This window comes from Prionailurus viverrinus, chromosome E1 (genome assembly GCF_022837055.1).
Source record: "Prionailurus viverrinus isolate Anna chromosome E1, UM_Priviv_1.0, whole genome shotgun sequence".
Taxonomy (NCBI): domain Eukaryota; kingdom Metazoa; phylum Chordata; class Mammalia; order Carnivora; family Felidae; genus Prionailurus; species Prionailurus viverrinus.
In genome coordinates, this window is record NC_062574.1 from 27542758 (window position 1) to 27566759 (window position 24002).

Sequence of the window (24002 nt, forward strand, 5' to 3'; positions counted from 1 at the left end):
CCCTCTGCAACCACTGATGTGTTTTTTTCACTATAGTTTTACTTTGCATAATTTCATATAATGGGATCATACAATACATAATTTTTTGTATCTCATTTTTTTCACTTAACTGATAATTCATTTATTCTTTACTGTGTATTGAGCATTTACCTCCTTTAACCCTGAAAGTTTCCTCAGGATCTTTTGAAGCGTAGTAGCCTAGAAATGAAGGGGTTAGTAAGTACTTGTACTCCTCCATAGTCATATCCCAATAGACACTGGAGATGAATAATAAGAATCCTTCCTGCAATCCTCACAGTCTGGTTGGGAAAACATGTTTATATATGTAATTACAACAGTGATAGTCATTTAGAAAGGTAGACACGTGAGCAAAATACTGGAGAAATAGAGAAGGAAGTTATTATCTTTGTAATCTCTGTAATACAAATTTAAACAACTTCTTAGTCTTCAGACAGACTGTTATATGGAATGCTAACATATAAACATTATATAAAAATTATATTTAATTACTTTCAACATCAAGTGTTATCTTTTTCTGTTTTACTCACTTTTGGTTTTAAATATTTTTTGTCTCCTACCCAGTAAAGTTGAGGTTTTTTTCGTATTTGGTGTGTTCATTTTTCATGGAGGCTGATATTTAAGAGTTTTGTGTATGTTAGAACTCCTTCTTTTTGTATGTTAGAATTCTTAACTCTTTTTTAAAAACTTTTTTTAATGTTTTATTTATTTTTGAGGGAGAGAGACAGAGTGTGAGTTGGGGTTGGGGCAGAGAGAGAGGGAAACACAGAATCCGAAGCAGGCTACAGGCTCTGAGCTGTCAGCACAGAGCCCTACATGGGGCTTGAACTCACGAACGGCAAGATTGTGACCCGAGCTGAAATCGTTCACTTAACCAACTGCGCCACCCAGGTGCCCCTAGAATTCTTAACTTTTATCATAGTTGTTGACATTTTCCTTAGTTTGAATGCCTATATATTTTCCATTTTCTTTTTTAATGTACAAAAGATTTAAATTATTAGAGATTTAAATCTGTTGGTCTTTTTATCTGTGTTACTGCTTTTATCGTAGAAGTATTTCCCAATCCAAATATGAGATATTAATGTTTGCTTCGTTGTTGCTTAAATTTTTACACTTAAGTTATCTAGAGTTTGTATTTGTATAACATCTCTCTCTCTTTCTCTTTAATTATTGATGTATAGTTGACTCTTCTTCCTTTTTTTAAGGATGGAAATGGAGTCGTTCGTGGTTACTACTTATCTGTGTTTCTGGAACTGTCAGCTGGCTTGCCTGAAACTTCCAAGTAAGACATGCAATTAAATAACAAACTTTATTTATTTATTTTTTCAACGTTTTTATTTATTTTTGGGACAGAGAGAGACAGAGCATGAACGGGGGAGGGGCAGAGAGAGAGGGAGACACAGAATCGGAAACAGGCTCCAGGCTCCGAGCCATCAGCCCAGAGCCTGACGCGGGGCTCGAACTCACGGACTGCGAGATCGTGACCTGGCTGAAGTCAGACACTTAACCGACTGCGCCACCCAGGCGCCCCAAATAACAAACTTTAATGTGTGTTTATATGCATTCCTCTTAGGATTTTTTAACTTTTGTTAGTTACTGTATTGTTGTGTCTGTTAAGATGTGTACTAGTATGGAATCCCTGGCATAGTATAGCACACACTGGCAGTTCTTTCTTTTTTTTTTTTAATGTTTATTTATTTTTGAGAGTGAGGGAGAGCACACATGAAGGGGGAGGGGCAGAGAGAGGTGGACAGAGGATCTGAAGTGGGCTCTGCACTGACAGCAGTGGGGCTCATACTCATGAACTGTGGGATCACAAACTGGCAGTTCTAAAACTGCCTCAGGACTATTCCTCTTTTTTTTTTTTAACCCAATTTTTTTTAATTAAAAAAATTTCTAACTTTCTTTTTTGAGGGAGAGAGAGAGAAAAGTGGGGCTCATCCCAAGCAGAGCTCATGTTTGTTTGTTTTTTACGTGAAGTGGGGCTTGAGCTCACCCGGTGTGGGTCTTAAACTCACAAACCTTGAGATCATGACCTGAGCCAAAGTCAGATGCTTAATGACAACCACCCAGGCACCTGGACTCTTTATACTCTTAAATTTTATTGCAAACCCCAAAGAGGTTTTTTAGCTTTTGGTTTTTGTTCTTAATTTTTTTAAATTCAGTGTACGTTGGAAGGCCAGGTGTTCTTTTTTCTGTTTTGTGTTTGAGAGAGAGAGAGGATCCTGAGCAGGCTCTGTGTTGTGCAGGGCCTGACCTGGGGCTTGAACTCATGAACCAGGAGATCATGACACGAGCCAAAATCAACTGGAAGCTTAACTGACTGAGCCACCCACATGGCCCAAGAGTTTTTTGTTTGTTTGTTTGTTTGAATGTGGGTTATATCTGTTATTTTCTGAGTTAGAAATTAAAACTGAGAAAACCTTAAAAAAATGTTATAAGTTCGCTTTAAAATAATAATAAACCTATTGTATACTAACATAAATAATATTCTTGTGAAAGATAACTATTTTTCTAAAGCAAAATAATATTTGGTGAGAAAACTTGTACTATTTTGCATTTTTTGAAATGTCTTAATGTATAGCTTTAAAAAAGACAAATGGAACCTCACATTGGCTTCTATATTCACTTTGTTGCAATAAGTTCTTTGGTTGAAGTATATGTTTAAAATCTGGTCTCAGAGATTTTGAATATCATGGGTAGTTGGGAAAAGTCGTGTTTTTTTGTTTTGTTTTTGATGAGATACAAACAATTCATATACCATAAAATTGACCTTATAAATAAGTGTACAGTTCAGTAGATTTTAGTATATTCAGTGAGTGCTGTAACTATCACTGATAACTAATTTCAGAACTTTTATATCACCCTATGAAAAAACCCATTAGCAGTAACTTCCCTTCCCCCTTTTCCCCATTTCTTGGGAACCACTAATCTACTTTTTTTAAGGAGGAATATTTAGAAAAGCAGTTTTAGATAATTGTGAATTTTGGTATTACACCAAAGTTGAACAAGTTGTAGTTTGTTGAATGTAGTTTGTAATGGGGAATCTAGAACCATATCAGTGAATTTTATTTTACTCTACTGCAGTAAAATTTGTTGATGTGGTATGAGATGTCTGTTTCTAGCTATGATGGGGTAATAAGGAGATAACCCTTTCTCCTACAAAAATCAATAAAAAGAAAGAAAGAAAAACAACACTTTCTGGACATGAGGCAACAAATGAAAGCAATCCTTTAGAAATAAGAAACAGATAAGCTGTATGATTGCCTCACCTTATATAGCCTTGAGAGAATTTTCAGTCTGTAACATAGGGAGGAGGAGCTGAGGTAGAGTCTGGCAGACTCTTTGTGTTTGAGTGTCCAGGAAGACCAGTTTAGCTAGAATGTGTTGGACAGAATTCCAGAGAGGGGAGAGCTCCACAGAGAACTCTGGAGATCTGTAGAGGGTTCCCTTAAATTTAGTGTTCTGCAGAGTACTGATCAGGGCACATGTATGAGGAAACTATCTGAGGTCGGGAAAGAACCATCTGAAAGATTAGAGGGAGTGGTGCCTGGTGCCCATAAGAGGTAGTAATGTGTCTGTTCTTACAACTGTAGTGGAGAAGCTTGTAATTCATGGGCACTAAATACAATAGTCAGGAAATTGTTGCTTCAGTAATGGAGAACTATTAGTACTAGACTGAACACTGCTCCCAACCCACCTAACAAAGAAAAAGCAAGGCCTGAAAGATCTTGTAACTAAATTGTGTCCCAGAACAAAGTTCAAGAAAATTTATAGGATCACAAAATGTCTAGCACCTGAACAGGTCAAATTTACAATATCTGATGTTCAATCAAAGATTAATTGACATGTGAAAGAAACTAGAATATGTATATATGATTGCACTAATGTAAAAACTCTAGAAAAATGCAAACTAATCTGTAGTGACAGAATGCATGTATATAGTTGTTTGGAGATGGAGGGACAGACAGGGCTGGGGTTAGGTGGAGGAAAATGGTAAGGAAGGGAGCACAAAAGGCAGAGGAAACTGGGAAAGGATGTGTTTTGTATCTTGGTTGTAGTAATGGTTTAATGGGTATGTATTTATGTGTATGTGTGTATACATATAAAAATTACCAGATTGTGTAACTTTCTTTGTTATACTTCATTAAAGCTATTTACTCAAAAAACAAACAACAATGAGAACTTAATTGGTCTGTCTTGTACTTTGGGTTTTTTTTGTGGGTGTGTGTTTTAAATTTTAGAGAGCAAGTGTGAGGAGGGGAGAGGGATAGGGAGGGAGGGAGGGAGAGAGAGAGAGAGAGAGAGAGAGAATGAATCTTAAGCAGGCTCCGTGCTGAACCCAACAAAGGGCTCGATCCCACAACCCTGGGAACATGAGCTGAGCCAAAATCAAGGGTTAGATGCTTAACCAACTGAGCCACACAGGGGCCCCTAATCTGTCTTATACTTGGAATGAATGTTTTACTCATGTGTTGATCATTTAGAAAATAATAATTTACAGGGGCACCTGGGTGGCTCAGTCGCTTAAGCGTCTGACTTCGACTCAGGTCATGATCTCACAGTTCTTGAGTTTGAGCCCTGCATTGGGCTTTGTGCTGACAGCTCAGAGCCTAGAGCCTGCTTCGGATTCTGTGTCTCCCTCTCTCTCTGCTTGCACTCTCTCTCAAAAATAATAAACATTGGGGCGCCTGGGTGGCGCAGTCGGTTGAGCGTCCGACTTCAGCCAGGTCACGATCTCGCGGTCCGTGAGTTTGAGCCCCGCGTCAGGCTCTGGGCTGATGGCTCAGAGCCTGGAGCCTGTTTCCGATTCTGTGTCTCCCTCTCTCTCTGCCCCTCCCCCGTTCATGCTCTGTCTCTCTCTGTCCCCCCAAAAAAATAAAATAAACGTTGAAAAAAAATTAAAAAAAAAAAAAAAAAAGGGGGCGCCTGGGTGGCTCAGTCGGTTGAGCGTCCGACTTCAGCCCAGGTCATGATCTCACGATCCGTGAGTTCGAGCCCCGCGTCGGGCTCTGTGCTGACAGCTCAGAGCCTGGAGCCTGTTTCAGATTCTGTGTCTCCCCCTCTCTGACCCTCCCCTGTTCATGCTCTGTCTCTGTCTCAAATATAAATAAACATTAAAAAAAAATTTTTTTTTAAATAATAAACATTAAAAAAAAGAAAATAATAATTTGCTAAATATACAGTTGACACATTTCATCATGTGATATTAAAGAATTACATTCATTTATATTACCATTTTTTATCAGGAGAGTCTTCAAGTATTAGAAAACTTTTTTTTTCTTTTTAACGTTTATTTATTTTGAGAGAGCTGGGGAGGAGCAAAGGGACAGGGAGAGAGAATCCCAAGCAGGCTTTGCACCGTCAGTGCAGAGCCTGACACGGGCTCGAATTCACAACTGTGAGATTATGACCTGAGCTGAAATCTAGAGTCAGACCCTTAACTGACTGAGCCATGCAGGTGCCTCTGTTAGAAAGCTTTTAAGCTCATGTAGCACCTCCAGATTTTCCAGAGTTAGGACTTTTTTATTTCAAAGCTTGTGTTTTGTCTTTGGCAACCAATATTGGAAGTTTTTTTCTTTAGATGTTTTGGTCCAGAAAATGTCTGCAGATATCCACAACTGAATAACCATTGTTTATTGTTGTTCTTTTAATTTGATATTACACAAAAAAAGTGACTAGTGAATTTGCAACTAAGTTACAGTTATTTACCCAAGACAACCATTGTACATGACTATACAGCAAAAGTACTTTATGTATGTGTCCCATTTTGTGACACCAAGAAGTGAGATTTAATAAACTATCAATTTTACTACTTCATCAGAAACATTCCTGAGAGACACTGGCATTTTGTTTCACTGTCTGAAAGTGTGTAGTACTGAATAATTTAATGACTTTAGTGGTACATTAAAAACAAATTTTTTTTAATGTTTATTTTTGAGAGAGAGACCAAGAGACAGAGCATGAGCAGGGAAGGGGCAGAGAGAGGGAGACACAGAATCTGAAGCAGGCTCCAGGCTCTGTGCTGTCAGCACAGAGCCCGACACAGGGCACAAACCCACAAACTGCGAGATCATGACCTGAGCCAAAGTTGGAAGCTTAACTGACTGAGCCACCCAGGTGCCCCTTTACTGGTACATTTTTAACTACTGTTCTTCTGCACCATTATTCCGAATGTCCTCACAATGAAAGAGGCACACAACTTAATATTACAATAATTGTTTGACATTTTGGATCTCTAATAGGACCATTTAGGAGCTGACCCTTGGGCACACAGATTACATTTTAACAACTTCTGACATAGGCTAACCTTAATGCAGAATATTCTTGCCCCTACTGGGGAGTCAAACTATGAATAATGCTAGTGATATGCAAAGGATTCTGCCTTTGAATTATAAGTATGTTTTAGCTGTTGGCTTTGCTTCAAATCTCCTGTGTGATCTTTAGCAGTGGACTCACCTGTATTTTCTTTTTTTAATGTTTATTCATTTAGAGAAAGAAAGAAAGCACCTGCATGTGCCTGAGTGAGTGTGGGAGGGGCAGAGAGAGAATCCCAAGCAGGCTCTGTGCTGTCAGCGCAGAGCCTGACTCGGGGCTTGATCTTACTAGCTGTGAGATTATGACTTGAGCCAGAATCAATAGTTGGCGCTTAAATGACAGAACCACATAGGCGTGTCTCTAACTTGTGTTGTTATTATAACAGCTAACATCTGCTATGTATTTACTTTATGCCAAGCACTGTGCTTTATAGTACCATTTTTTTTTTACTATCCCCTTGTGAGCTGTAGGTTATATTATTAGTCCCATTTCACAGATGGTAATACAGTGATGGCTCAAATTATTCACTCAAGATCGGCATTGTTTAACAGCAATCGGTTTAACACAGACTCTTTGGTTTCTGTATTGTTGTTGTTAACGACCAAGCTGTTTTGATTCTCTGAAATGAGCCATTTTGGTTGGAAAGTGGTTGATCGAGGGCAGAATTATAAGAATCTCAGTGATTACAGGATTTTGTTTGTGTCCCTGTTGCTACCATTAAATCTTGGGCCTCTCCTCATCTCTTGATTAAGCTATTTCTTGATCTATCTCTATTTCTTGCATTGGAAAGTTTCCTTTCTCTGTTACTGATAGGTAGATTTTGTGACATTTCTATTGCCTTTGGTACTGATTTTATTTCTGTGCTTTTATTGTTGATCATATACACTTCAGGAACCTAAAGTTCACATTGTCTTATAAACAGCAATAAATGTTATCAGTGATAATGAAACATTCAGGATACTGAGGTTGAAAAAGATTATGATTCATATATTTGTTAAATATTATCTAAATACTTTAGCGAGACCTTTCTATTCTGATAAAATGACATCTTATTATCTGTTAATTCTCTTAACACTTCAATATACCTAGAGGAGAGTTTTGAATACTTTTTCATTAATATTAAAATGTCATTCAGTTATGGAATTCAGAGTTGAACAGTGAAGTAGTTTAACTGCCAAAATATGAAATAAAAACTTAAATCTTTGTGTCATTATCTAGTATATTTTAGTATCATCTGGGATGCTGCAGAAGTACTATCATAATTTCATTATGCTTAAGTATCTCTCTAAAGGTGTGTTGGCATACACTTGTATAGACTTTCAGAGAATATTTGCATATGAGTGACATCCTGAAATTGACTCTACAGTCCTTGCTGAGTGCCTTGTTTTAGAGAAGGGAATTTCTTTGAGTTGCTTAAGGAAAGAGTTGAATTTTTCCTGGAGGAGTAATTAAATAATTCTAAAATTTTTAAGTGAACAGTTATTGTATTTATTGAGAGCCTTCAGTTTGGTAGAAGGAATATTCAAATTTAAGGTTTTAGTTTTATCTAAGATTGGGGTTTAGATGCTAAGTTAAGTATTTTAATTTGGATTAATTCCCACATTTGTTAGAAATACAAGTATGTATTTGTCATGATTTTAAAGAACTAAAGCTGGTAAAGGAACTTCTTTCATACAGTTTTTCATACAGTGTGAGTTTTTACTTTTTTCTGTTCTTTGTGCTCGCTTTGGCAGCACATATACTATTGATCTTAAACTTTTATCTGTTTTGAACCCAGATGTATTTGACTATCTGCATTAATGTATTCTCCCCCAGATTTTCAATATTCTTGATTGTTTTTCTATGTATTTTGAGTTTTTCACTACTCATTTTAAAAATAGAAGTAACAAGTTAATATTGTAGAGGTGAAATTCATGTAACATATAATTAACCATTTTATTTTATTTTATTTATTTGTAATATGAAATTTATTGTCAAATTGGTTTCCATACAACACCCAGTGTTCATCCCAACAGGTGCCCTCCTTAATGCCCATCACCCACCGGGAGCTCCCCCTCCCTCCCACTCCCTATCAACCCTCAGATTATTCTCTGTTTTTAAGAGTCTCTTATGGTTTGGCTGCCTCCCTCTCTATCTTTTTTTTTTTTCCCTTCATCTCCCCCATGGTCTTCTGTTAAGTTTCTCAGTTTCACACATAAGAGTGAAAACATGGTATCTGTCTTTCTCTGTAGGACTTACTTCACTTAGCATAACACTCTCCAGTTCCATCCACATTGCTACAAAAGGCCATATGTCATTCTTTCTCATTGCCACGTAGTATTCCATTGTATATATAAACCACAACTTCTTTATCCATTCATCAGTTGATGGACACTTAGGCTCTTTCCATGATTTGGCTATTGTTGAAAGTGCTGCTATAAACATTGGGGTACAAGTGCCCCTATGCATCAGCACTCCTGTATCCCTTGGGTAAATTCCAAGCAGTGCTATTGCTGGGTCATAGGGTAGATCTATTTTTAATTTTTTGAGCAACCTCCACACTGTTTCCAGAAGTCAAGCTTTCACTTTTTGCAGATGACATGATATTATACATGGAAGACCCAACAGACTCCACCAAAAGTCTGCTAGAACTGATACATGAATTCAGCTATTCTCAGAATACAAAATCAATGTACAGAAATCAGTTGCATTCTTATACACTAATAATGAAGCAACAGAAAGACAAAGAAACTGATCCCATTCACAGTTGCACCAAGAATCATAAAATACCTAGGAATAAACCTAACCAAAGATGTAAAAGATCTGTATGCTGAAAACTATAAAAAGCTTATGAAGGAAATTGAAGAAGATGTAAAGAAATGGAAAAACATTCCATGCTCATGGATTGGAAGCATAAGTAACCATTTTAAAATATACAATTTAGTGGAATTCAGTGCATGTAGAGTGTTGTAAACCATCACCTCTTTCTAATTTCAGAGTGTTTTCATCACCCCAGAACACCCCATACCTATTAAGTAAACACTCCATATTCCTTTCTTCCCCTATACCTAGATAAATATAATTTTGCTTTGTCTGTCTCCGTGTATTTGCCTATTGTGGCTATTTCATATAGAAGATCCTGTAGTCGGACCTTTTGTGTTTGGCGTCTGTTCACTTAGCATGGTGTTTTCAAGGTTTGCTCATGTTGAAGCATATACCAGAACATCATTCCTTTATATGACTGAATAATATCCAGTTTTAAGTATATACTTCAATTTGTTTATCCATTCATCTGCTGATGGATATTTGGGTTGTATGCAACTTTTGGCTATTATGAGTAATCCTGTACAGTTTCTATATGGACATATGTTTTTGTTTCTTTTGAATATACACCTAGTATAGAATTGCAGGATTATATGGTAATTCAGTGTTTATAACATCTTTGGGGACTTGCCAAGCTTTTCCACAGTGACTGCACAATTCTATGTTTTCTACCAGCAGTGTATGAGAGTTCATATTTTTCTACATCCTCACCAATATTTAATAATTTGTCATTTTTAATTATATTTTATTAGAATCCCTGTAAGTACCTTTGTTAAAGCAAAAGTAACTTTGAAAGTACTATTTTATACAAAATTTATTTATTTTTTGAGGTGCTGTTTTATACCTGCTATATTGGTAAACATGTTTTTTAAATTTTTGTTACGTTTTTAGTTATTTCTTTTAAGAGAGAACACAAGTAGGGGAGGAACAGAGAGAGAGGGAGAGAGAGAATCCCAAGCAGGCTCTGCAATGTCAGCACAGAGTACAATGCAGGGCTCAAACCTACAAGCCATGAGATCATGACCTGAGCTGAGTTGGATGCTCAACCAACTGAGCCACCCAGGCGCCTCTATTGGTAAACATTTTTAAGAGGGAAAAAGGACCTGGTGTCAATCATTTTGTCAGAGCCCATTACAAAACTGGTGTCTTTATAAATGATAGTCATTTCTGAAAGAAATGTAAGTGTCAATAAGTTTTTTCTCAGGTAATTAATAACCTACTTAGTGTTTCAGTATGTTTGTCTTCTATTCTTGTTTATTAACTCTGTATTAATAGTCTGTTTTTCAAATTTAGGTATGAGTATCGTGTAGAGATGGTTCATCAGTCCTGCAATGATCCTACCAAAAATATCATTCGAGAATTTGCATCTGACTTTGAAGTTGGAGAATGCTGGGGTTATAATAGATTTTTCCGTTTGGACTTACTTGCCAATGAAGGATATTTGAATCGGCAAAATGATACAGTGATTTTAAGGTAATAGGAAACATTTGATATTGTTTTTATCATGGGGGAATAATGTCATCAGAACTTTATTTTGAAATTTATTCATTTAACAAACATGAATACTGAAATTCATACTAACTATAATCCTATTATGTTTTTAAGTGTTTCTTTTCAGAAGTCCTGTATAGTGAGTAATATAACTCAGAAATGTGCTTGACATCTAGTTAGTAATTCCATAGAAAGGAAACTACTACTTTTTTTTTTTTTAATATTTATTATTTTTGAAAGAGAGAGACAGAGTGCAAGTGGGACAGGGGCAGAGAGAGAGAGAGAGAGGGACACAGAATCTAAAACAGGCTTTGGGCTCAACACGGGGCTTGAACTCAGGTACAGTGAGATCATGACCTAAGCCGAAGTTGGACACTTAACCAACTGAGCCACCCAGGCACCCCAGGAAACTACTGCTTCTTATAAGTAATGTTCCATTTACTTACCTATTGAACATCTAGCAACCTCCCCATTTGGAAATACAAAAATATTGAGGAATCAAGTGCTTATTTTTTTCAATTGACATTGTATATTATATGTGGGTGACTGGTTTTACAAGCTTAAATTCACAAAATAATTTTCAGTTTCTTCCAGATAACACCAAATTAAAAGTAAGGAAATAGAAATGAAAATTCTTGAAAACAAATTAAGTGATAAGTAGTTGGTGTGTTATTTGTAAGAAAGGACAACATAAACTGACTATAAAACCGCACAGCCCTGTTTAATATTGGGGAACCCTGTATAAGTCAGACATTTTGGAGCATCATTACATGATGTTTTAATTTGATGATGACAGTGAGAGCTTGAGTATTAAAAAAGTAGATTCAATTATGGTTTTTTGTTTTTTTTTAAGTTTATTTATTTTGTGAGAGACAGCAACTGGGGGAGGGGCACAGAGAGCCCAGTGTGGGACTCAAATTCATGAACTGTGAGATCATGACCTGAGCTGAAGTCAGACACTTAAGTGATTAAGCCACCCAAGTGTCCTGATTCAATTATGTTTTGAACAATGTTTAACAGTTTAAGGAGTTTCCATGAAAACCATTTTCAGAGCATTTTCCTTGGGATTGATTTGGTATACTCTTAATTTCCACTTATTCTGAGCTCTTTGATTCAGAGCATGCTGCAGGAGTTGCTGTTGTATGAACCTTTACTCGTATGTGTTCTTCATAACCCTTTTGGGAGAATGAATAAGTGATAAAAGAGTATTGCATTTTCAGTGTAGGAAAAAAGATTCTTGTTTTTGCCTTCATTTGGGGAATTATTTTAGTTCCATTTTATAACCTTTCAGGGTTTTGTTATTACTATTATTATTTGCCAAAACAAATAGTTTGTTGCTATTCCATACTTTACCATAGGGAAGATAGCAAAATTATTCAGCCATCAATTTGACCAGCCTACAAAAGGGCCTTTAAAAAAAAAATGTTTATTTATTTTGAGAGAGAGAGAGAGACAGACAGACAGAGAGAGGACAGGAGAGGGGCAAAGAGAGGGAGAGAGAATCCCATGCTGTCAACGTGGAGCCTAATGTGGGGTTCTGTCCCACAACCCTGGGATCATGACCTGACCTGAAATCAGGCATCAGACACTTAACTAAGTCACCCAAGTGCCCCAAGAGCTTTTTTTTTTTTTTTTTTTAAATCCTTAGTCCTCTCCTTATTGGAGTCATAGTAATGTTGAATCTTTCTGGTGGAAATCTGTGTAATAGTTTCTTTTTTTTTTTAAATGCAGTTTAGCCCAAATTCTAATTCTTTATTTAGGCCATCCCTATTTATAACAAAACTTTTACTTACAGGCTTGAATATTAGTGCAGGAACAGATTCCTATTGTAATATCTTATTATCATTTATACAGCAATGTTTACTGAGTGGCAGTGGGTTAATATTAAGAAAGAATAAGATGGATTTTGTCCTCAGGAAAATCAAGATGAAATGGGTAGATAAAAACAATTTTTTCTAAAAGATAGTGCTATAATAGCAGTATAAATAAATTGCTGTAGGATTCGTGGAGAGGAGGCTTTTAATTATCTTATTGCTCATAATATTTAATGGGAGATCGCTGAAAATTTGAACCTCAATTCAAAATTCTGAAGGAATTTTAAATGTACATATCAGAAAGTTACTTTAAGGCTTTTCTACAACTACATATGAATAAATATGTATTTTATTCTCTTTTTGTTAAATGAGAAAGTTAAGGAATTTTACCTGTTGCTTGCTTTTGTTTTGATGATACATATACTAACTAATGATAATGTGTGGGCTTGGCTGTAGTTCATTAGGTATTCAAAGGTAATAGTCTTTTGAAAGTCTTACCAGTGTATACTGAGTAGGCAGTATCCACTTAAGCTAGTGATTGAGTGAATAATCTCTGACCTCTAATGCCTGAGTATGCTTGACTAGAAATAGTTATCTGCTGCAGATAATTCTAGATGGTCAGTAGATTCCTATACTAGCTTTAAAATGTTACGAAAAATGGAATAGTATTTAACATAAAGGTGACAAGACTGGAAAGAGGATTTGCAGGCTTCCAAGTTAGTCTTTTCTCTTGGGACTCTTCCTTTCTTTAGAAACATCTTTACATGTTACTGAAAATTTTTTCAGTATAGACTCATTTTCATTCATCTGACGTAGGTAGAGATTCTTTGCATTAGTAGGTATTAGTGTTTTAAAAGTACAGATAACTCTGAAAAGATTGAGGTCCTATCACTTACCCATTAAAATCCTTTATTATACTTGTTTTTTTCCCTAACCCTCCTGAAATATGCTGTATTGTGATATATGGAGGGTTGATTTAAGCTGCTATCTGGAGGGGTTTAGAATATAGGTTATTTAGAGGATGCAACTCTTTGGGGGACAGTAAAGCAGTCCTGGATAGTTGATCCTTTAAATTATTTTTTTATTGAGGAGTAAGAAAAATGGGGACATGAGATGGAGGCAGGAAAGAAAAAAAACAGAGTCTAAAACAAACTTTGCCTATTTTTGTAGTGCCTGACCTAAGCAAGAAAGGGGAAGGAAAGCATTAGCTTCTTTCTTCCTGCATAGCATGGTCTTCCCATCTCATGATCAACAATGTATTTGAACTAGTAGTTTGGGAGCTTTAACCATGATATGTAATGTTATTTCTTTACAAAAGTGTAGTTTGAATTTAGACAACTGACTTGAAGATAACTTTTTTCTTCCAAGTTTTTATTTAAATTCAAGTTAGTTAACATATAGTGTATTGGTTTCAGGAGCAGAGCTTAGTGATTCATCACTTACATATAACACCCAGTGCTCATCACAACAAGTGCCCTTCTTAATACCCGTTGCCCATTTAGCGCTCTAACCGCCCCCCCCCCCCCCCCACGCCAGCAACCCTCAGTTTCTTCTCTATTGTTAAGAGTCTGTTATGGTTTGCCTCCCTCTTGAAGAGAACTTCTCAGAACATTATGTCATTCTAATTTGTAAACTGTATGTATAAATGGTTGATACCAGCAGCTCTGAATTCAATTTGAATTTTAGCTTTGTGGTAATGTAATCAAGTAAACTTAAAATTACAGAATTTATAGTTATAGATTCAAGGCTTGGTTGATAATATTTTACTGTTTGTATCACGTTTCATGTGCAGTTCTTCTTTTAAGGTTTCAGGTTCGTTCTCCAACTTTCTTTCAAAAATGCCGGGACCAGCATTGGTATATTACTCAATTAGAAGCTGCACAAACTAGCTATATCCAACAAATAAATAACCTTAAAGAGGTAAGGAAAAAATGTATTTTGGGTTTAGTGTTTCATATTGTGTTTTTGGCCTGATACATTTGTAATTAGATTTTGTAATTTTGTAGAAAAGTCCAATTATCTTATTCTCCCATCTCCTTCCCACCTTTGAGCCTCTAATTTTACACTCTTCACAGTTTGTTAGCCATTAGCCACATATGGCTATGCAAACTTAATTAAAATAAAAAATTCAGTTCTTTAGTTGTACTGGCCGCATTTCAAGTGCTTCTATTGGGCATTGCACATATAGAACATTTCCGTACTGTATTGGACAGTGCTGCTCTCATTGAGGTAAACATTTTGTGTTTTTCTCAATGACTTGAGTATTTCTGTTTTCCATGCTGTCATGAAGTCAAAGGATTCTAAGTTATAGAATAATTGAAAATTGCCACATCTTGAATTTTCACTATTCTTGAATGAGCATTATGGAGGATCAGTTAAGGAATTTTTATCTTACAGTGGTAAATTACATTATGTAAGGGATTCTTCTTTCTGCCAGTGGAAATTGAGATGGGGTAATAGGATTGAAGTGCTGAGAATGGTTAATAGAAAAGGGAGGAAATATGAATGAATACATGCTTTGAGAGATTTTCATGTTAAGTGTACTATTTAAAATTGCTTATATTTATTGACTTTACAGTTTGCTAATTGTATGTGCAGCTTGGGCTGCATATAAGAAGAATGAGGGTAAATTGGGCAGATTTTTTTTTTTTTTTTTGCCATAGATTTTTCCATAAGCAAAACCTGGAGGGAGTGAGAGAAATGGTTCAAAAATGTTTTTAGGAACATCTGGATATATCTTTTTACTGAAAATATTTTTACTGTACCAGGGAACTCTTCTTTTGACTCATGTTTATGTGTGCTGTTATTGTTTTAAAAGAGACTTACTATTGAGTTATCTCGAAGTCAGAAATCAAGAGATTTGTCACCACCAGATAATCATCTGAGCCCCCAAAATGATGACACTCCTGAGACACGTGCTAAGAAGCCTATGCCGTGCACCGATATGCTTCTCCAGGATGGTCCTACTACAGCTTCTATAAGAGATGTCAAAGAGGATGAAGAAGAGGAAAAGATTCAGAATGAAGATTATCATGTAATAATTAGACTTGTTTTAGATTCATTTTGTGCTTTGTAAGAGAAATGATAAGACCATGGTTTCCAGCATATATAGAGGAATCAATATACTGAAAAACTTCTCCATTTATTTTCTTTAGTAAAGTATGCCCTTCTGTAAATATTAAGTCAGAAGTTGAATCAAAGTGTTACAAGGCTCTAAAGTTAATTTATTATAGAAAACGTATGTTCTACCAAACAAACTGACACACATTCCGGAAAATATACAACTATACAAATTGTGGAATTAACAAATCTGATCTATTTCCATTCACTAAAACTAGTACAGTACCTTATTTTTGCATATGTAGGTAGAATCATTTAGGATTTGGGAGATAGCCAGGTTTTATGCTAGATAAACAACAACCAGAATGAGAATTTGAGAAGTGATTGTTACTGTTTAAAGTTATGGGTACCTGGGTGGCTCACTTAAGTTAAACATCCAACTCTTGATTTCGGCTCACTTCATGATCTCGTGGTTCATGGGATTGAGCCCTCGCTGTCAGCGCATAGCCTGCTTAGGATTCTCTCTCTGCCCCTCCCCCGCTCTCCCACTCTTTCTGTCAAAATAAATAAACATAAAAAAGAATAGAGTTGAAAGGTAAGACAGTGATGTGGAGACCAGCTTTTGTTGTTATAGTTGTTATTTGTAAGATAGGACACTTCAAGTATGTACTAAAATGAAGGAGCCAGGGGGGAGAGAGGTAAGTTAAGGTATTGACAAAACAAACTATTTAAGGAGATAATGGAGCACTCAGGTGAAGCAATTAACCTGTGAAAGGGGTGTTAATGGAATTAATGATGGGGTTTGGAGGTAGGGCAGGTAAAATTTGGGGGTATTTACACATAATAACCAGTGTGTTTTTCTATGCAGATAGGTGACAAGAGTTTTATGATGTCCTTGATGTTAGAGATTAGGTCGGACTACAGGATGATGGTTTGAAATGTTACCCTGTGAAGAGCCTCATTGGCATCTGCAGTGGAGTATATGAAGCATCTCTAGTCACATTGAAGGCCTAACTGAAAATGGCAGCAATAAGTTATTAGTGGAACCAGATAATGTGGTTGTGTGCTGTTCTCTAATGGGCTCAACTGCCTATGCACAGGAGAGAGAATTCTGATCATTTCATTATTCTTTGGTGCTTGGTCCATTGGCTGGATCAGATGATCAATGAGTAAAAACATTTGAGATAGAAGTCTTGTTTCTTTGCCTTGATCTAGCATGAACTTTCAGATGGAGATCTGGATCTGGATCTTGTTGGTGAAGATGAAGTGAATCACCTCGATGGCAGCAGTTCCTCTGCCAGCTCCACAGCAACAAGTAACACAGAAGAAAATGACATTGATGAAGAAACTATGTGAGTGTCTCACATTAACTGCCATAAAGCATCTAAGTAGTAATTATTAGAAGCATATTAACTAAATTTGGGCCTAAAAGTGGAGATACTCAGCATGTTTACTTGCTGTAGAGTATCTTATATAAATGAAGGAACTTGAAGGAAAGATAGTTTTCCTTCTTCACACCTCTGGGTTCCAAACTTAGCTTTAGTTTTTCTTTTTAATTTTTCAATTATTCAATTTAAGAAAAATGGAGAAAATGCTAGATAACAATTCCCATATTCCCTTTGTCCAGATTAATTCCCCAAATGTTAATATTTTGCTTAGTTCCTCTTTTCTGTATTTTATAAAAATATTTTTTGGTGAGACTTTCGAGTTAGGTGAATATACTTTTCGTTGTGTACTATGTTTCCTATGTAACTACAGTATAGTTATCAAACTCAGGATTTAACATTGATGTAATACTATAATCTGTTACCTTTTAAAAATTTGCCATTGATGTCCTTTGGTCTAGGATCCAAAGCAGTATTACATTACTTTTAGTTAAGTTTCTTTAGTCTTTAATTTGGATCACCTGATCTTTTTTGTTTGTTTGTTTGCTTGTTTATGACTTTGACACTTCAGAGAAAGAGCATTTCTTTCCTAGCAAGCTTCAATTTGGGAGTTGTCCAAATGTTTCTTCACAATTAAATTAAGATTGTGCACTTTAGGCAGGAGTACTAAAGAAATTATGATACCTTTTCAGGACCTCATATGATGGAGTAGTGGGAAAGCACATGTCTTTTATCTCTGTACCATTAATTTAGATTATTTGGTTTAAAAAATAATTTTTTTAAATATTTGTTTATTTTTGAGAGAGAGAGAGAGGCAGAACGTGAGCAGGGGAGGAGCAGAGAGAGAGGGAGACACAGAATCCGAAGCAGGCTCCAGGCTCTGAGCTGTCAGCACAGAGCCCGAGGCGGGGCTCGAACTCACAAACCGCGAGATCATGACCTGAGCCAAAGTCGGACACTCAACTGACTGAGCCACACAGGCACCCCTAGATCACTTGGTTAACGTGATGTCTGTCAGGTTTCTCCAATACTAATTTTTCCCCTTTGTAGTTAATAAATACCCTATAGGGACATATTCTGAGGCTGTAAATGCCTTCCCACCCTATCACCTGTTCCCCCCATTCCCCCACCCACCTTCCCTATGGTAATCCTTAGTTTGTTCTCTATAGTTAAGAGTCTGTTTCCTGGTTCCCCCCCCTTACCCCCGTCTCTCTGTCTCTCTGTCTCGCGTGCACCCACACACATTTTCTCTCTTTGCTCATTTCTTTTGTTTCTTTAATTCTACGTAGGATTGAAATCATATTTGTCCTTCTCTGACTTCATTTAGTGTTCATTATACCCTCTAGCTCCATCCATGTTGTTGAAAATTGCAAAATTTCATTCTTTTTGATGGATGAATGATATTCCTCTGTGTGTGTGTGTGTGTACACCAAATATTCTTTATCCATTCATCAGTCAATGGACACTCGGGCTTCCATATCTTGGCTGTTGTAAATAGCACTGCTATAAATATAGAGGTGCCTATATCCCTTTGAATTAATGTTTTTATATTCTTTGGGTAACTAGTAGTGCAGTTGCTGGATCATAGAGTAGTTCTATTTTTAACTTTTTAAGGAAACTTCATACGGTTTTCCAGGGTTTACCAATTTGCATTCTCACCAACAGTGTAAGAGGGTACCCCTTTCTCTGTATCCTCCCCGACATCTGTTGTTTTCTGTTGTTAATTTTAGTCATTCTGACAGCTGTGAGATGGTATCTCATCGTGGTTTTGATTTGTATTTCCCTGATGATAAGTGATGTTGAGCATCTCTTCTTGTGTTTGTGTCTTCTTTGGAAAAATGTCTATTCATGTGTTCTTCCCATTTCTTCACTGGATTGTTTTTTGTGTGTTGAGTTTGATAAATTCTTTATAGATTTTGGATTCTAACCTATTATCTGACATGTCATTTGCAAATTATCTCCCATTCTGTCAGTTGCCTTTTAGTAGTTTTTTTTTTTTTTAATGTTTATTTATTTTTGAGAGAGAGAGAGAGCATGAGCAGGGGAAAGGCAGAGAGAGAGAGGGAGTCACAGAATCCAAAGCAGTCTCCAGGTCTGAGCTGTCGGCACAGAGTCCGACATGGGGTTCGAACCCATGAACCATGAGATCATGACCTGAGCTGAAGCCAGCGGTTAACCAACTGAGCCACCCAGGCACCGCTAGTTTTTTTTATTGTTTTCTTTGCTGTGCAGAAGCTTTTTATCTTAGGTCACAGTAGTTCATTTTGCTTTCATTTCCCTTGTGAGTTCCTTAAATATCCCAAACTAGCATTGGTTAGTGTTGTTCCATATAGCACTCTCATTATAATAAGTGGGGCATCTGGATGTCTCAGTTGGTAGAATATGTGACTCTTGATCTTGGGGTTGTGAATTTAAGCCCCATTTTGGACATAGAGCTTACTTAAAATCAATCACTAAGTAAATAAGGAAATTAAAAGAAATTTTTTAATTAAAAAATAAAGCAATAGTAGTTTTTTTGATAGGAAAGATTTTGTGAGGACTTTGGCAGGAGGCAACATCCTTTTTCTGAAATACCATCTTAAGAAAACAGTATTGATGGGGTACCTGGGTGGCTCTGTTGGTTGAGCAGCTGACTGACTCTTGATTTCGGCTTAGGTCATGATTCCAGAGTTGTGGGATTTAGCCCCGCATTGAGCTCCACACTGTATGTCAAGCCTGCTTGGGATTCTCTGTCTCTCCCCCACTCGCATGTACACTCTCTCTCTTTAAAAAAAAAAAAAAAAAAAAAAGTAATCATATATGTTAATTTGATCTTTTTTTAACCTTAAAGGTAGTGTTTTAAGCCTAATTTCTTACCATTAAGTTATAAATTCTTTAAAGCTATATAGTTCCTTCTGCTTACAATGGTTCTCATATTTTCTATTTTAAAAATTAAACATTGGGGTACTTGGGTGGCTTAGTCAGTTAAGCGTCCGACTCCCGATTTCAGCTCAGAAAATGATCTCATGGTTTGTGAGTTCAAGCCCTGCACTGGGCTCTGTTCTGATAGGGAGGAGCCTGCTTGGGATTCTCTCTCTGCCCCTCCCATGCTCACACTCTGTCTCTCAAAATAAATAAGTAAATTTTACAAAAGAAAAATGTTGCCAACCATCTCGGTGTTTTTGAAAGGTAGTTTGAACATTAACACTACCATGATAATATTAAAAGTCCTTTTCCTCATTTCCGTATTGAGAAATAGCATGTCTTACTTTGTAGGAGAAAGCTATGCACTACTGTTTTAAAATTCATCGAGGTGTGACAAATGTTAATTGTCCTTACTGTATAGGAATGATGAATTTTGTATATTCTTAGGTCGGGAGAAAATGATGTGGAATACAACAACATGGAATTGGAAGAGGGAGAACTTATGGAAGATGCAGCTGCTGCAGGACCACCAGGTACAGAGGCTAAGATGCACAAGCTGTTCTGTCTTCTCTTTCCTCTTCTCTATCATATTTTAATATATGGCAGCCACTGCTCTATATAGCTTGTGGTATTGGAAGTGCTATATATGTATATACTATTGTATATTGGAAGTGTCAATATATATTATATATCTTAGAGTGTATACTAATGGTATTTAAAACAGCAATAATAGCTAACATTTGGTAAGTGTTCTTACATACCAAGGATTGTGCACAAGCACTTTTATATGTACCTTTTCTCATTAATTTCTCACATTCTGTGAGATAGATTTTAATATTATCTACTTTTTATAGCTGTACAAACTGGTATGTAGAGAATTTAAGCAACTTGCTCTCATTCACAATTTAGTAAATGAAAGAGGGATTTGAGTTTTGGGTTTGTCTGAATCCATAGTTCTTGGTCTTCTCTACAGTTATGTATTAATTATCCTTTTATGATATTTGTCTTGTTTGTAAATCTAATTTAACTATAGAATAATCTGAATAGATTCATGGACTGTGACTTACAAAGGACTTTTTGAGAGCTCATCTTATACATTGAAAAAACTTGAGATTTAATTGCTTAGGTCACATAGGTAGCTGTTGGTAGAACTAGTCTAGAGCTCCATATCATCTTTTTCTTAGATTCCGATTTTTGCCAGACCACACTGTTCTTGTTGGGATGAAGTGGCTCAAATGCTGAGTTTTTCTCTTGTGTTCTTGGACCTGTTTAATTAAGCATGCAAATCTTGGCTAAAATAATTATAAGCTAGCTTTGTATTGCTATTTATTGATGTTGCCCTTGGTACAAACACGGGCATATTCTGTGGCGTGTTTGGATCTCTGAAGACCTCTTAAACATTGGAAGCCTTGCAACTTCCACCCATGCTTTGTACTCTTCCCACTTCTCACATTTTTCTAGGTGATTTCAGTTCCACTTGTACTTCAATTCTATTTATATGCTGATTACTCTCTAAGTTCTAGCTCTAGCTTTTATTTTTCTCATAACTTCCAGTTCCATGTAGCTGTGTGGTTTTGATGTTAACAGATTCAGTGTCTCCCAAACAAATCATTGTCTTTTTATCTGTCAGCCTGCCTATCAGTAATAGCTCATCATCTTAGTGATTGATGGTGCTATACATTCTTCATCTTTTCCTCTTGCTTAAATTCTGCTTGTAATACATTACCAAAATCTGTTGATTCTACCTAAATAGTGCATGAATTCATTTGTACTTTCCTTTGACATTCCTAGTCTAGGCCACTGTCTTTCAAAATAGTCTCTTGTCTGGGTTCCTTGTATCCATTATTCTTCCTTTCATATGCTCAAAATGAGTTCTTTTTCCCCCTTCAAATTTATATCTGATCAGGTCACTTCTCTACTCTAAAACCCTTTATTGAATTCCATTTACTTACAGGATAAAATCCAAACTTGCTTAATGGTACAGAAGACCTTTCATATGCTGACTCCTACTCACTTCTGTAGCCTTACGTCTCTCACACTTGCCTCTGTCATTTTTTTAGTCTAGAGGAACTTCTTTCATCCCCCCAAATGTGCTTCCCACCATGTTCCTTGTGTCTCTCCTCATGCTGGGCGGAGCTCCTATTCCTTCTTAATTTTAGCTTGTATTCTATTCCTGGAAGCCCTCCTCAATTGTGTGCCCTGGGTCTTTTTCTGCTCCCTCAAATTAACCTATTAGAATAAATATTAAACCTGATTATAATTGCTTATTTAGCTGCCCATTATCCCTTTTGGCTCTGAGCTCCACAAAGCTGTATGCCAAGAAATAATGCACATCTTAATTTTGTATCCCTGAGATTTAAAAATGTAATAAGTGATCATTTAATATTTTTCAGATAAATATTGAGTGAATATATTTATTTTTACTAAGTGTTGAATGTAATTTTTAAAGTTTTAAATAGTATAGAAAAATTCAGAGGCTATCTTGGTATAAAATGGAAGATGGATATATTAAATCAAGGTTACTGAATATTTTTCAGCCTTCTGGGATACTTTTTCTTAGGTAAATCTGTCATTTCCTCTCTTAAACTATATAACAGGGAAATACTTATGTAAAACATTTTTATACATACTGGGTAATGGGTAAATAAGAGGTTATATTTTTCAATTCATTCGTTCACCAAATACTTACTGGACACTTGCCTAGAACTATGTACTGTTTTACTATCTGGAGCTATAGTACTGAATAAAAAGACTTCTCTGTTCCATGCTGCTTATGTTCTATAATTATGAAATTGTAATTCATTTATTTACTTTAAAAAATTTTTTTAATGTTTATTTGTTTTTGAGAGACAGACAGGGCACAAGCAGGGGAGGGGCAGAGAGAGGGAGACACAGAATGAAGCAGGCTCCAGGCTCCACACTGTCAGCACAGAGCCTGATGCAGGGCTCAAACTCACAAACTGCAAGATCATGACCTGAGCTGAAGTCAGACGCTAAACCTACTGAGCCACCCAGGCACCCCCGAAATTGTAATTTATTAATTCAATAAATAGTTTTGGGGACCTGTTATACCTCAGACACTAAATTGTGGGTGCTGAGGATACAATAGTGAATCATACCCAGATAATTTTTATTGTATGCTTTTGGGAATTTTAAATACTTGGCATTTGTCAAATGCCTTTCCTATATCAAGATTTTTGGGAAATACAATGAAAATTACTTACTCTTAACATAATTGATAATCTAAAGGTGAATAGATGTATGAAAAGATAGCTAAGATACGTAAGATAGTACACCTACAAAAGAATCCCAGTTTCTTTAGATATTGCCTCCTCAGGAGGTAGAACATAACTCCCTACCCTTAAATGTGGGCTATGCTTAGTGACTTGCTTAGATGAAAATATAGTGGAAAGGGAGAAATAATTTTATGCCAAAGAAACAGGGCAAACATTATTGTAGCCAAATTATCAAATTTAACATCATCCATGTTGTCATGTTGATAGCATAGGTACCCTTGTTATGATGTGTTGAGAATTGTACTTTACATCTGTGGTGTTGTCCTCCCCAAAACCCATAAACACGATCTAACCACGAGAAAAACACCACATGAACCCTTGTTGGAGGAACATTTTATAAAATATATGACCAGTACTTTTCAAAACTGTCAAAAGCAAGAAAATTCTGAGGAATCACCCCAGACCAGAGGAACCTAAGGAGAAATGACCATCTAGGTGTAATTTGGTATTCTAGATGGAACCCTGAGACACAAGAAGTACATTAGAGAAAGATTAATGAAATCTGAATAAAGTACAGATTTTATTAGTTAATAATAGCATATCAGTATTAGTTCATTAGTTGTGATAAATGTACCATGATGATGAAAGTTGTTGACAGTGGGAAAAATGGATTATGGGATTTATAGGAATACAGTGAATTATCTTTGCACCTTTTATAGAAATCTAAAACTATTTTAAAATAAAGCATTTTAATATATAAAGAGAATAAAAGCTGAATTAAGGGTGAGGTGGGGCTGAGTGTGGAATGTATTATTGTTATAATTTAATTATGGAAAGTCCATTTTAGGCTTGAGTTTCATATTTCAGAACCACACAATCATCTAAAGAATTATATCAGTTAAGATGTTAAGTTATCCACTAACTAGAAGATCTTCGTTACACAGAAGCTAGGTATGAGGTAAAATAACATTTAC

At 36.2% G+C, this 24002-nt stretch overlaps 1 protein-coding gene across 5 annotated transcripts in view; it reads left to right on the forward strand.

Annotated features, from left to right (window-relative positions):
• TRIM37 (tripartite motif containing 37) overlaps positions 1 to 24002 on the forward strand; it is a 130096-nt gene that overhangs the window by 57739 nt on the left and 48355 nt on the right. For all 5 annotated transcript variants that reach the window (XM_047832398.1, XM_047832400.1, XM_047832396.1 and 2 more), the window contains exons 12-17: positions 1224 to 1300; positions 10432 to 10611; positions 14249 to 14363; positions 15262 to 15477; positions 16719 to 16855; positions 20240 to 20325. In XM_047832398.1, the coding sequence (XP_047688354.1) occupies positions 1224 to 1300; positions 10432 to 10611; positions 14249 to 14363; positions 15262 to 15477; positions 16719 to 16855; positions 20240 to 20325 (811 nt within the window). The remainder of the gene's footprint in view (positions 1 to 1223; positions 1301 to 10431; positions 10612 to 14248; positions 14364 to 15261; positions 15478 to 16718; positions 16856 to 20239; positions 20326 to 24002) is intronic.